Source organism: Rattus norvegicus, chromosome 4, assembly GCF_036323735.1.
Source record: "Rattus norvegicus strain BN/NHsdMcwi chromosome 4, GRCr8, whole genome shotgun sequence".
NCBI classification, from domain to species: domain Eukaryota; kingdom Metazoa; phylum Chordata; class Mammalia; order Rodentia; family Muridae; genus Rattus; species Rattus norvegicus.
Genome location: NC_086022.1, coordinates 87274378 through 87287820, shown reverse-complemented (window position 1 = coordinate 87287820; position 13443 = coordinate 87274378). Strand labels below are relative to the sequence as shown.

Here is a 13443-nt window from a genome sequence, read left to right as displayed (position 1 = left end):
GCCAATGAGCATAAATGAGATATAATAAATCCAAAGAGCATTGATTAGGCCCTGTATTACATCTGGGAATGTGGTAGTTTTACTGTGCCAAGGCAGATAAATTGTTGCTTGAATGTGGTTTATTGTTATAAAATAACCTTTCTTTTACATTTATTTTGCCTGTTGGAGTGTTTATGTGGTAATGGGAGTACAGGTTTTGGTAGTTGGTATACCTCTACCTTGTGAGTTCCAGAGGTTGGACTTGGCTCATCTGGCTTGGCATCACTCACCTTTACCATCACTGAGCTGTCTCACCAGCCCCCTCAATAACATACATGTGCAAGCAATTAATAATGCTACCTATATGCTGTTCTACCCTAAGCCAAATATAATGTTAACATTAGGAAACAAAAATCTATAAGTAACACTACATCACATAGAATAGTTTGCTATGGGCTGGAGAGATGGCTCAGCTGTTAAAGGATAGGCTAACAACCAAAAATATAAGAATAGTTTGCTGTATATTAGATCTTGCCCTAACCAATTTTCATAGGTTATTTCATTTAATCATTAAAATAATGAGAGAGATAGTTCCAAGGTTGAGAGCATTGGTTCCTCTTCTAGAAGACCTGGGTTTGATTCCCAGCATCTCCATGGGATTCATAACTATAATTTAAGTTCCAGGGGATCTGATACCCTCCCTGACCTCCATGGACACCAGGCACATATGTAGTGCACGGACAATAGGCTGGTTTGAGTAAGAATGAACTCCATAGGCTCATATGTTTGAATGTTTAATTACTAAGGGTTGGAACTGTTAGAAAAGATTAGAAGGATTAGTAGGTGTGGCCTTATTGCAGTAGGATTGGCCTTAGAGGAAGTATGTCACTTGGGGGGCGGGGAGGGGAGGTGAGCTTTAAGGTTATCAAAAGCCCTGCCAGGTCCAATCTCTTTCTCTTGACTTGTGGATCAGGACGTAGATCTCCACTACTGTTTCAGTGCCATGGAGGCTGCCACACACCCCACCACTTCAAGAATGATAATGAACTAAAGCTCTATAGCTTGAAGCAAGTTCCTAATTAATGTTGATATGTTGTCTTGGTCACAGTAATAGGAAGGTCACAAAGACACATATACATGCAAACAAAACATCCATATACATAATTAATAATTAAAACTAATATTGTATTTGGTATTACCACCAGTGCTTCAAACAGGTAAGCTGAGATTTAAAAAGCGTAAATAATGTACTCATAAGAAAAAGTAGTTTGTAGAAACTGTGCTGGGGCTAGTGAAATGGCTCAATAGGTAAAGATGCTTTCTGCCAAGCTTGTTGACCAGAGTCTGAGTCCCAGAACTCACATAATAGAAGGAAAGAACACATTCCTTCCAATTTTCTGCTGTTACACACATATGTGTGCACTCATGTGGTGCACACAATTAAATGTAATGTTAAAAACATTTTTAAAAGCTTTTAAAAACTGCGAAGTTTGGATTTGAAAAAAAGCCACTAAATTCAGAACCAATGGATTTAGTCACTATACTATGTTCCAATGTTCTTAGTCTTGAGGAACTCAGTTTTTTTTTTAAGGGTAGGTGCTTTGTTGAATAATTATATTAAAATGTACATCCAAATAACTTTGACAGCTATTGACAGTGCTGCCAGCCAGCATCAGACTCCAAAAAGACTACACAAGTCAGGAGAGGTGATCATTTCTGATCAGGGTCTTGAAAAATGGACATCTTTACCAGAACATTGAGGAATAGCATGAAGTTAAATAGGAAAAAACCACTGAAGACTGGGGTTATTCAGAAAAAAAAACCCCACATTTCGAAAGGCAAGTGTTTTATGTTAAATGTAGAAGAAATAAATGGTTATGGTTCAAAGACAAGATCAACAAGAAAGGCTTTTAAGTGACATATACCCACGACACACAATATTTCCTTTTCTCAGGATGCTACTTTTGTCTCTTCTCTGCTTTTCCATCCTTAATCACTGTGCGGGATTAGACTCCCAGCAACTCCTCAGTTCTTCAAGCTCTTATGTGTGGCCAGGGGACAGTGTTTAACTTTTTTTTTTTAAGCACAAGAAACTTAATCCTGATTCTTGCATCAAAGGACGGCTGTAAAGTGTGTTTGCAATTGCTTCAGCACCTAGTAGATACAAAAGATTTATCCTTTGGGAGTGGAAGAAAAGTCACCACTGGCTTGGAATTGAGAATGGGGTTGAGTTTTCTAAGTTCCTTGGAGGCATTGCTTTCTATATTAAATTCTATAGTTCTGTGTACATGGAATGTATTATTTGTCCTTCTTCCCACTCACTTGGTTGAAGATTTTTCTGGACATTGTTTTACATACCCAGCAAGCTGGTAGTCAGACAGTATTTGATGGATATGTTTGTTCAACGAAGGAAAGGATCGTGCTTACCAAACACTGTAAAATGAATGCTGTTCATAATGATCTCTCATATTAGATTGTTTGATTTTAAGTCCATCACATGAGATGGACAAAGGCAAAGAATTTATCTGCTTTAAAAACAACAAAACAAACAGCCAAACAAACAAAAACACTAGGGCTCAAACTCAGGGCCTCATCAATGTTAGGAAAGTACTCTATAGCGAAGCTACTAGCTAGCCCTTGTTAGTTTTAATTTTTTCTTTAATGTCAGGGTCTAAGGTGGCCATGATGACAACTGATGCCTCCTTCTGTCTCTGGGTTTACTGGTCATTCCACATTAAAAGGGGCCTTTTCAATCTTTTCCAACACAGAAGTGTGATAGCAAGGTTTCCAAACATGATGGTGAAAACATACAGAATGACATCTTTCTGTTGCCTGTAAGTCAAAAACTGATGACTTTAAAGCCTGTAATAAACTAGACTCCTAGAAACGATACGAAGAAATTAAATAAGTATTAAAACCTTTTTTAAAAGGATAATGAAAAATAATGCTGCTTATGGATTTTCAGTCCTCTGTCCTTAAAAGTAACAGATTCCTTAAGAAAATGAGTAGTTGTTAAGGAACACGCTGAACTATGATGGGAAATATAAATTGATTATTTTGCTCTGAAGAAAAATGCCGGCTTGAGATGCAACCTTCCGCTTGCCTAGGAAGCGCAAGGCCCTGGGTTCGGTTCCCAGCTCCGAAAAAAAAAAAAGAAAAAGAAAAAGGAAAGTTGCCAACTCGGAGATCTCATTTGCTGTGGTCTTCTGGAGGCAAACTCTCTCTGAAGTTTAGTAAAACTTCAGGGGACTATAGTCGGGTTGGTGGCAGGGATAGAGGTCTGAACCTCTCTACAGAGCTCTACAATCGCAAGATCGGCCTCCGATTAGTCTCGTCTGACCCAGCTGTGGGAAAAGGGCGGAAGCGCGCTATTTTAAAGTCTGCGCCGGTGTCCTTATGCCACTTCCGGCGTGGCCATGGCGGCTAACGCGACCACGAACCCGTCTCAACTCCTGCCACTAGGTAAAAGTCTTGCTTGGGGAGCGGGCGGGTTGCTACAGTTCCACGTTGGGGGCCGAGGCTGGGCCGCCGCCCTTCCGAGCCCGGCTTACCGCCCTTGGCGTCGCTGGGAAGACAGACCGTTTTGCCTGTCGGTAGTCGGCGAAGGTCTCACTTAGTGAAGGACATGCTCGGCCTTCTTTTTGAGCTCGCCAATAAGATGTCATGGGTACCAGTCCCAGTTCTCTGCGTGGCCTTTTCGGTCTCCAGATTAGGCAGACCCTGTATTAGGCATTGCATCCACGGTATACAATGAATCTTAAAATAGAAATCTGGAAAGTAGCTCCGTTATTCCTTAATTCAACAAGCAGTTCCCGCGCAGTGCCAGAGAGCTGTTGAATAACGAACTTAAATTACAGCCATTGCTTTCAGATAGCACACTAGCACACATCGTGCTGAACAATTCCAAGATGCCGAGACGCTCAGGTTGGTCCTGGAGCTCAGAGAAGAAGTGACAGGAAAGCTGGTGTCTCTAATAATGCTTCTCCCCTGTAATGCTTTGGGTCTGGTGAATGTAGTGAAAGTGGCTGTGATTGAAAGTTTTTGCAATGTTAGATATTGTTTATCGGTACAAACACTGATGAAGAGAAACAGTCATGGTTTCCATCTCATGGTGTGTTCCTATATTAATCAATTAATCTAAATAAAAATCACAGTCCTATTAATTGCAAATAAAGAGTTAAGTGAAAGCTAAAGCAGACATTTGTGCTAATGATTGAACAGAGATTTGTATAAGATGTAAAATTATTGAGTATTGATTCATGGCTTCAGATACATATGTAGCAGAGGATGGCTTTGTCTGACATTAGTGGGAGGGGAGGCCCTTGATCCTGTGGAGGTTTGATGTCCCAGCATAGGGAGAGGCTGGAGTGGGGGGGGGGCAGGAGTGTGGGAGCACTCTCGTAGAGGCAAAGAGGAGGTGGGAGAGAGCGGATGTCAGAGGAGGGCTGTGGAGGGGTAATCAGGAGGGGGGTATCATTTGAGATGTAAACGAATGGAATGATTAATAAAAATAAAAGCAAAATAAATGTTGAATGTTTTTGCCTATCCATAATGATAAGAAAATAATAAAGTAGGCATTCAAATGTTTGTTGATTTAATAAGTGGGTAAAACTACCTCTTTCCTTCCACAGAGCTTGTGGACAAGTGTATAGGATCAAGAATTCACATTGTGATGAAGAGTGATAAAGAAATCGTGGGTACACTTCTAGGATTTGATGACTTTGTCAGTATCCTTTTTATAAGTGGTAATGATGTAGTGTTTTAAAGATGTATTAAGTCTTTGTGGTTATTACATTAATAATTTTGTTTTCCAGGAACTTGGTAGCATTTTAAGAGGCGTGTTTGATGATAGGGTTTTTGCCAACAACAAACCTTTGAATTTGCACTACCATAATGTTGAACATATTTGAAACCAAACAAAAACATACACCAGAATAAAGTCAACCTTGTTTATTTTCTTAACGTCGAATTTCAGATATGGTGTTGGAAGATGTCACAGAGTTGTGAGTAGTTAAAGGATTGGGGAGGAGGGGAGGACATCTCTTATCGAGTAATCTCTGATTACTTTTCTATTCCTGTGAAGAGACAGTATAACAAAGTCATCTTATAGAAGAAGGCTTTAACTGAAGGCTTGCTTGTAGCTTCAGATGATTAGAGTCCTTGACCCTCCTGGTGGGGATTGTGACAGCAGGCAGCAAGGTGTGCATCTGGAGCAGTAGCTAGGAGCTTATATGTTGAGACAACAACCAGGAGACAGAGAGAGGGAGAGAGAGTTCGAATATGAGTTAGCAGTTACTGGGTGTAGTTTAGGCTTTTGAAATCTCAAAGCCCACTCCCATTGACACACCTCCTCCAAAAAGGCCACACCTCCTAATCATTCCCAGTCTACTGAGGACGAAGTGGAGGCCATTCTCCTTTAAACCTCCATAGTAGCTTTAGTATGATTGATTAAAAAAAAATTACTTGTTGGAAAATACCTTAACATTTAAACATTATTTACTGGTATTTGTGAGGTCCAGTTAGAGAATTATTATCTTAATATTCCTGAATTTGTAAGAATTGCGAGCAAGCTTTATGGTGAATTATATTTACATGAATATTATCTAGTGGACAGTTTATATTTGTGAAACTTACTGTAATTGTATAAGTTCACATTCATTCATATGTAAGAATAGCAGCTTTGGTACTAGGGATGGAACCCAGGCCGTGTGTGTGTGTGTGTGTGTGTGTGTGTGTGTGTGTGTGTACTCTTCCAGCAAGCTATTCTCCTTGCCCCAGTAATAACTTTTAGGGAGGGAAAGTGTTTACAAAATACTGCATTTGATTACTTGTTTATCCTGACTCCATTTTAATCTGTTTATTTAGTGAAATTACACCAGAAGGAAGAAGAATTACAAAATTAGATCAAATTCTACTAAATGGAAATAATATAACAATGGTAAGATATTAAAACTTTTCTTTTGAAATTATTTTACTTTTGTGGTGCAGGAATTATGGAACTGACTTAAACTGATAGTTGACAGTGTTCATGGCCTAGGTGCACGGCTGAGATGGGAAGGGAGCCTTGGTGACCTGTGCCCCAAGGCAGCTGTGGAAAGAGCATTGGTCTAAGCTTGACGTTAGTTTGCTTATTAGTCTTTGTAGACTTTTAGCTCGTAAGGAATCATCAGTAACGTAAACGTCAGTCAGTGATGTAGGAATTACATACAGAGGACTTGGAGAAGATAGGATTTGAAGGATGGGGGAGAGACAAAGCTAGCTTTGGTCCATGAGGAACACTCAGGGTTTCTTAGGTGATGTGATAATGTTATTAATAAACTCTTTTTCTCCAATGCAGCTGGTTCCTGGAGGAGAAGGGCCTGAAGTATGAGTGGATTTCCTTGACTTATGCTGGATTCTGGCTTTGTGTTTTTCAAACCTTTAATGTTTAGATTCTATAAAATGAAGTTTCCGTTAAAGGGAAACACTTTGAAGATATACATCCATTTTTCTAAGCTAATCATGGTTATTTTGGGAAAAGAAGAGTTTTGTTTTGTCTTGTTTTTTTAAAGACTAAAAAAATAAAGATGGTTTTGGTTAACTGTGATTTGATTTATTATGTTGAAATAGCTAGTGGAACAAGTATAGTTATTTCGATACTTGGTTTCATATTGATTTCTGTTTGTTTTTATTACTTTGATTGGGGAAGGGTAAGTTTACTCAGTGGCTTGAGGGTAGGGTAGAGCAGAGGAGATCCTCCTGAAGTGATGTCCTCCAATAGCTGTTCTTCCTGGCCTCTTTGCTGAAAGTGAACTTACCTCTTGTTTTTTCATAGAGACTTTGTTCGTTTTTATGTGTATGAGTGTCTTCTCTGCATGTAGGTCTGCTGCCTGTGCAGGTCTGCAGAGGACAGGAGGTTGTTTGGTCCCTGGTACTAGACTTACTGTGGGTTGTCACATGCAGTGTGAGTCTGGGAACTAAACCTGGTTCTCTCTGAGGAACTAGTGCTCTTAACCATCGTGCCATCTCTCTAGCTCCTGAACTTAATACTTAAACAGTATCACTCCAAAACAAAATGAGTTTGGATATATATCATTTAAAAAACCTTAATGATCCCTTAAGAAAATTCAGTTCAGGGGTTGGGGATTTAGCTCTGTGGTAGAGCGCTTGCCTAGGAAGCGCAAGGGCCTGGGTTCGGTCCCCAGCTCCGAAAAAAAGAACCAAAAAAAAAAAAAAAAGAAAAAAGAAAATTCAGTTCAAATTCTGATATTCTCTAATGATGCTTTTCATATGGAATTCAGTTTTTATTAATTCCTATAAAAAACACAAACCATGTGTGCTGTATTGTACAAGTGCAGGTAAGCAAAAGGTAGTAATCACATCTTTTATTTTCCTAGCTTGAAAAAGCACTAATTTTATTTTTTTAATGTATACGAGAGCCTACCTGTATCTTTGTATACCACTTACCTGCTTTGTACCCTTGGAGGCCAGAAGATATTGGATCCCCTGGAACTGGAATTACAAGGGGTTGTGAACCTTATATGGATGCTGGAAATGAACTGGGGTCATGTGCAAGTCCATCAAGTGTTTTTAATTGCTGAGCCATCTCTCCAGCTCTATCTTGTCCTATATTTAAACCAACAGCGACAACAATAAACATTTCCTTACTCTGGGTATGAATGTGCCATGTGAGTGTGAGTGCCGTGGAGCATGCATGGCGGGCAGAGGACAACTTGTGGGAGTCTTCCTTTCCCTTCTATCATATGGGTCCTGAATGTTGAACTTAGGCTGTCAGGCTGGGTAGCAAGTGCCTTTGCCTGCAGAGCCGTCTCATTCATTCCTGTCAATACTTTTTGATGTGTACATTTTAACAAAAACTTGCTTATCCTAAATTTTAGACTCTATGCTAAGTATAATTTTAAAGAAGGTTGAATGTTGAGTATTTTTCTGTGTCAAATATTTCAGCAGTAAATTATTTTGCCTATCCTTATAGGCTATAGCAATTTTAACTAAATCTTTATAATTTTTTTCCTAGAATAAATTCATAGAGCACATATTTGTTGTATTGCTAATAAAGTTTATTCCACGCTACTTTTGCCAGTTCTTTCAGTCTCCTTACACCCTTATCAACATTCAACTATGCTATATTTTTTTCTTCCATGTGCTAATCAAAACCTGATTTAAAAACCTTTAAAAACATACTTTGAACTTACTTGTATTTTATGAGTTATTTGAGGCCTTCTCATCCCAGTCCTTTTTGGAGACAGAGTCTTGCCATACCTTCCAGGCTGGCCTCGAACTTGTAATTAGGATGATGAATAATCAAATTATTTTTGTCACATATTTTACAAATAATATCCCCAGCCTAGTGGCATTTTTGATAAAATGTACTTTTATGTTTACCTAGGCTGCATTTTCATCTGGTCCAAACTGATCAGAAACTTCATTGCTCTGTGTGTGTGTGTGTGTGTGTGTGTGTGTGTGTGTGTGTGTGTGTGTGTGTGTGTGTGTGTATGTGTGATATGACAGGAAAGGAAAAATACTTAATATAGCATATTAAATATTTTAGTGTTTCTGTCTTTAAAAACTCTTAATTTTCAGAACAAAGTTAGTTACTTGTAATATCGATTGACTTACATGGTATAAATATTACTACACTGCCTAATTTCAGGAAAACTATGGTTTGGTGCTTGCTCGCTCTTTTCCTTCTGGAATAAGCTGAATGATGCTGGCTTTCCCCACCTCTTATTTTTCAATACCAGGGAAACATGGTGGTCGTTGCCAACTCCCTTTTCTTTTCTCGGACCTAGTACTTCTCAGGGGAGCATATATTCTTAACTTAAGTGTGCTATAAGTTTTATAGGAGGAGTCCTAGTTGCCCATGTGGCTGCATGGATGAGTACACTTGCTTCCAGTCAAACTAGCTCTCCTGGTTTGTTTGTTCTCAGAGCTGAATCAAATCCAGAGTCCTGTATATGCCAGGAAAGCATTCCTCACTGAGCTGCATTCTCATCTCCCAATCTATTCTGTAACAGTAATAATGCTATAATTCCCTTCTGTTTACACATTCACTCTCAATTTGTTTAGAATAGTTACTATTCTGAATTTTTCAACCTTGGCACTCACTGTCAGGATCTCTATCCATGAAATACGAGTAGACCACCCCCTTTATTCTCTATCTACTTCTAACTGTCCAGATACTGCCAAATATCCTGAGTAAATAATCACTCTTTGACTGAACCATCAGAATAAGTAGGTGTTATTTATTGGGCTCTCCCAAGTCACCTAATACCTAGTCAAGGACCAGGAGCACTGGTGTTAGATAACTAAAAATTGTGGGAGAAAATGCTGTGGTAGAGGGTCTAGTTGGGCAAATGGGTGGGTTTAATCTGGAAGGATGTTGAACTGGGTGCTAGTCATACATGATCTTTCACTGAGGTAGGTTGGTAGCCCCTGGCAAGATGATGACACATTAAAGCTGGACTGGAGTTCCCTGCCCACCTTCTAGGCAATGCCCACTGGAACTGGTCACCCAGGGACTATTTACTGCTTTCTAACCTTGCGGGGCTCTATGAGTCTTGTAAGTTTCAGGAATTTTCTGAGCCTTTGGATTCTCAGGCGCTTCCTCCATGAAGGAATGCTTTAATTCAGAGGAAGTAGCTATGCAACAGAAGCAGGAGTGTGACCAAGTCTTAAAGAAAAAAGCAGGAGCACACAGAAATGGATTAGAGTGAACTTGGACAAAGGCCACTGCTGCAGATATAGATGTAGCAGAAAGAAAGCCTGCTTCCAGCCTGGCACATCTGAAGTAAGGTCCTGACAGATTCCAGTTCTCAGTTCATCTTCAGAATTTACACTGGTCAGACCTATATTTGCACCCCTCATATTCAGAGTCTGTTCTGTGACTGACAGTGTTAGGTTTCAGGCTCCAGGACATTTTTTACTCGATAGAATCATGAACTGAGATCTAGGATGAGTTGTTTTCTAAATTGAATGTTGGGGCTGGTGATAATATTTTGTGTCTTTGGCCCCATTAAAAAGCGAATCATGGGCCTGGAAAGATGGCTCAGCAGTTAAGAGCACTTGTTCTCTTTCAGAAGACCCTACTTTGGTTCCCAGCACCCACATCAGGTGACTCAAAACTGCCTGTAACTCCAACTTAGAGGTATCAGACGCTCTCTTCTGGCCTCCACTAACCCACAAACACATGGTTGACACACACTCATACATGTAAACAAAAATAATTTTAAAAAATGAAAAGTAAGGCATGAGTAACAAAAAGTGAATAGGATGTCTTTAAAATGAAGAAAAATTCCTAAGTAATGGCATGTATCTCTAATCTCAGCACCTGTACTGAAGCAGGAAGGTTGCCGCAAGTCTGAGGCCATCCTGGTACACGTATTGAGTAAGGACAAGGCCCGGCAGGGCTACGTTCCAAACAACTTTCACCTCAAGAAGTGAAAAGATGAACCACAGGGTGGGAGAAAGTATTTGAAAGGAAAAGTAATGGCTTAATCTCAGCCCGAAGGAGATTTATTTGCCCCAGAGGGACAGAGGGCAGGGATAAGGGGCAAAGACGGAGGAAGACAGGAGGATGAATGGGAGAGGGGAAGGGAACAAAGAAGGGAGGAAAGGGGCAAAGGAGAGGGTAAGTGGTATTTGTCGGAGGGAGACAGATGTGGCATATAGGAAAATGTCAGTTTATAAAGGCACAAGGGGAACCCTGTGTTCAGAAGAGGTGTTTAATTTTTACTGGGCATGTTAATTAGGTGACCCAAAGGGGGCTTTGATTTCTGACCTTTAATATGATAGCTAGACCTTGGTAGTCAGAAAGCAGAGAAGCAAAAAATGTTGAGAAATGGCAGAAATTGGACTCTAGTGGACTCTCTTGCTGGAGTAAAGACATAGCCACTGTGGGAAACAGTTTGACAGATCCACAGAGTTAAGTAGCGTGTACCTGCCATAGCAGTCCCACTGCTGGGCTATGCCTTCAACAGAACTAGCTAGCAGTCCAGCTACATGACTGTCCATAGCAGCATCAATTATGACTGCCCCTGCCAAGTGTGAACAACTCCCATTCATACCATCACCAGCTGTAAAAAGGATGAAGTACGATCAAGCAACAACTCAACTGAGAAATTGATCTCATCTATGTGCAGTTTCCAGAGCAGGCAAATCGACAGAAGATATTGTTGGTTACCAGGGCTGGGTAGAGAAAAGGAAAGTGACTGTTAAAGGGTACAGTGCTTGTTTTTGGGTGGTGCAAACCTGGAATTAGTGGTGGCTGTCTGCAAAATTTGGCCAATATATGGAAACTTACTGAACTCAGGTGATTTTGAAGCCAGATTATATCTCAATTTTAAAACTGAGGAAGATGTGAGATCTATAACTTAGAGTAAAGAACCATTTTCATGAGTGCCACTCAGCCTGTGACTGAAGTAACTTTCTGAAGTCTCTTGGTGAGATGGCTCAGTGGGTAGAGGCACTGACTGGTAAGCCTGACCTGAATCTGATCCTTGGGACCCACCCACCCACGTGGTAAGAAGAAAAGAACCAACTTCTGTAAGTTGTCCTCTGTCCTGCACACTCAGACCCTGTATATAATAACTAGTTAAATAAACAAATGGAGAGGGGGAGGGAGAAGGAGAGGGAGAGGGAGAGGGAGAGAGAGAAATGAAAGTATTTTTGGTTAAGTTAGAACAGTAAGAATTTAGGGAATATTGTTTTATGTTGGATTCTTTTTATTTTATTTTATTTTTTAAACTTATGGGATCGGGATGGACAAGGACTCATTATTTGGCCCTGGAACTTTCTATGTAGACAAGGTTGGCCTTGAACTCAAAGAGATCTGCCTGCCTTTGCCTCTAGAGTGCTGAGGTGAAAGATATGCCACCATACCAGGCAGAATATTGGATTCTTAACTCACCGAGAAAGGCAATTTCAGTTAGATTTTTTATTTTGTTAAATTTAACATGTTTGGACTCCTCCATTGGGGCCCTCTTGTTTAGTCCAATGGTTAGCTGCAACCATCCTCATCTGTATTAATAGGGCTCTTGCAGAGCCTCTCAGGAGAAACCCGTATCTAGCTCCTGTCAACAAGTACCTCTTGACATCGGATTTTGCTTTACAATATTCAACTTTTAAATTTTCCTTATAAACTTGATAATGAGAGGCTTATTGAGGTTGGCGATATTATCATTATTAATGGTTCTAAATCCTTATACATACCAGTTTAAATCAGGAGCTAGCTAGGCATAACCCGGCATGGGAAATTGAATGAATTTTTTGACTTGGAATTTTACCAGCAAGTCAAAAGCACAAAAACACAGAGAAGAAAGGGAGGAATGCTGCTTTGCCAGTTCTGGTGTTTTCTTTTGTGTGCAGGGAGATTAGTCACCACACCTGGATGCTGTCTGCTCTCATGGACTGATTTGATTAAATGTGGAAAGCAGAAGAAGTGTAGGCATGCTTACTCCTCTCTCCTTTTGGGATTGAGTTGTTGGAGGGAGTATGCATTCTTTGTTGTTTTATGGCTTCTGCTTCTACACAAGAATCTGAGCTTGGGTAAATCTCAGAGATTCTGAACTTCATACAAAGAAGTTAACCACAGTACATTGATTGAAGCCACCAAGCCTGCGTGCCCCTATAAGACTCCAATAGCCCTCATCTCTGCTGCACTGGTACGATGGCCTTCTCTGGCTCCTGGTGTCCACTTACCTTATATATGTCTTTCACAGCCCCCAACAACAGGGATGATTGCTCTAGCATATGGATTACAGTCATATAACTTTGGGTTTAAATCCTTTAGTAACTCACCATTTAGAAATGAACTCAAGCTTTATAACAGGATTCTAGGATCTATTGAACCACTAACAGAAGTTCCTGGTTCTTGCTCCCTGGTTTGGATTTTGGCTTAATGTATATTAAGCTTCTGGGGGAATGGTCTTGTTCAGTTCATGACTGACTGTAGAATTCCATCCTCTAGGAAGTCCTTCAAGATCCCTTACCAGCACCACTCACTGCTTACCTAGACGTGTCATAGCGACTTTAAAGGCTTTTCCAATTTTGTACAGCTGTTCACTTCTGGGAAAGTAGCATCTAGTATGGATGTCACACAAAGTCCTAGTTTCAAGGGAGATGAATCTTGTTCCCTGTTTAGGTTAGAATTCAGAATTTAAGCCGCTTTTTAACAGCACCAGCTTTTGCATAGTTTGCTGGCATGGTTGATAGCCAGCAAGGTTGTATCTCCTTCAGTGCAAGGAGGTACAATTATCAAGATTGTACCACTGGGGTTTACTAAAAATCAGGAGGTCACGTCTTGTGCTGTGTGGATCCCACTTTAGAAAGACAGCACCTGACATCTCCAAGTAGTGATTTTAGGGTAGTCTGCTGCCCAGTGCATGTCCTGTGGACCCAGTCTTAAGGACTGTGAAGTCAGGATACATTTGCTGGAACAAGATGGATGAAAGCAGATTCAATCTACTT

The 13443-nt window shown here is 40.3% G+C and overlaps 1 protein-coding gene across 2 annotated transcripts; it reads left to right on the top strand.

Annotated features, from left to right (window-relative positions):
* Positions 1 to 3344: 3344 nt before the first annotated feature.
* On the top strand, positions 3345 to 6561 carry Lsm5 (LSM5 homolog, U6 small nuclear RNA and mRNA degradation associated). Of its 2 annotated transcripts, none has more exons than NM_001107289.1 (5): positions 3345 to 3441; positions 4611 to 4706; positions 4955 to 4982; positions 5845 to 5917; positions 6317 to 6561. In NM_001107289.1, exons 1-5 carry the CDS (start codon positions 3396 to 3398, stop codon positions 6347 to 6349), a joined length of 276 nt encoding a protein of 91 aa, NP_001100759.1. In that variant the 5' UTR covers positions 3345 to 3395; the 3' UTR covers positions 6350 to 6561. The 2 variants fall into 2 exon arrangements, with proteins under 2 accessions (NP_001100759.1, XP_063141998.1); XM_063285928.1 differs by lacking the exon at positions 3345 to 3441 and adding an exon at positions 3467 to 3903 and having other exon boundaries at positions 6317 to 6559.
* The last annotated feature ends 6882 nt before the right edge of the window (positions 6562 to 13443 follow it).

Bases quoted from the DNA above. Each gene is read 5' to 3' on its own strand.
- Lsm5 (NM_001107289.1), top strand. From the start codon at position 3,396: ATGGCGGCTAACGCGACCACGAACCCGTCTCAACTCCTGCCACTAG. The intron at 3,442-4,610 runs GTAAAAGTCTTG...TTCCTTCCACAG, and splicing joins GTCTCAACTCCTGCCACTAG to AGCTTGTGGACAAGTGTATA. The intron at 4,707-4,954 runs GTATCCTTTTTA...GTCGAATTTCAG, and splicing joins AGGATTTGATGACTTTGTCA to ATATGGTGTTGGAAGATGTC.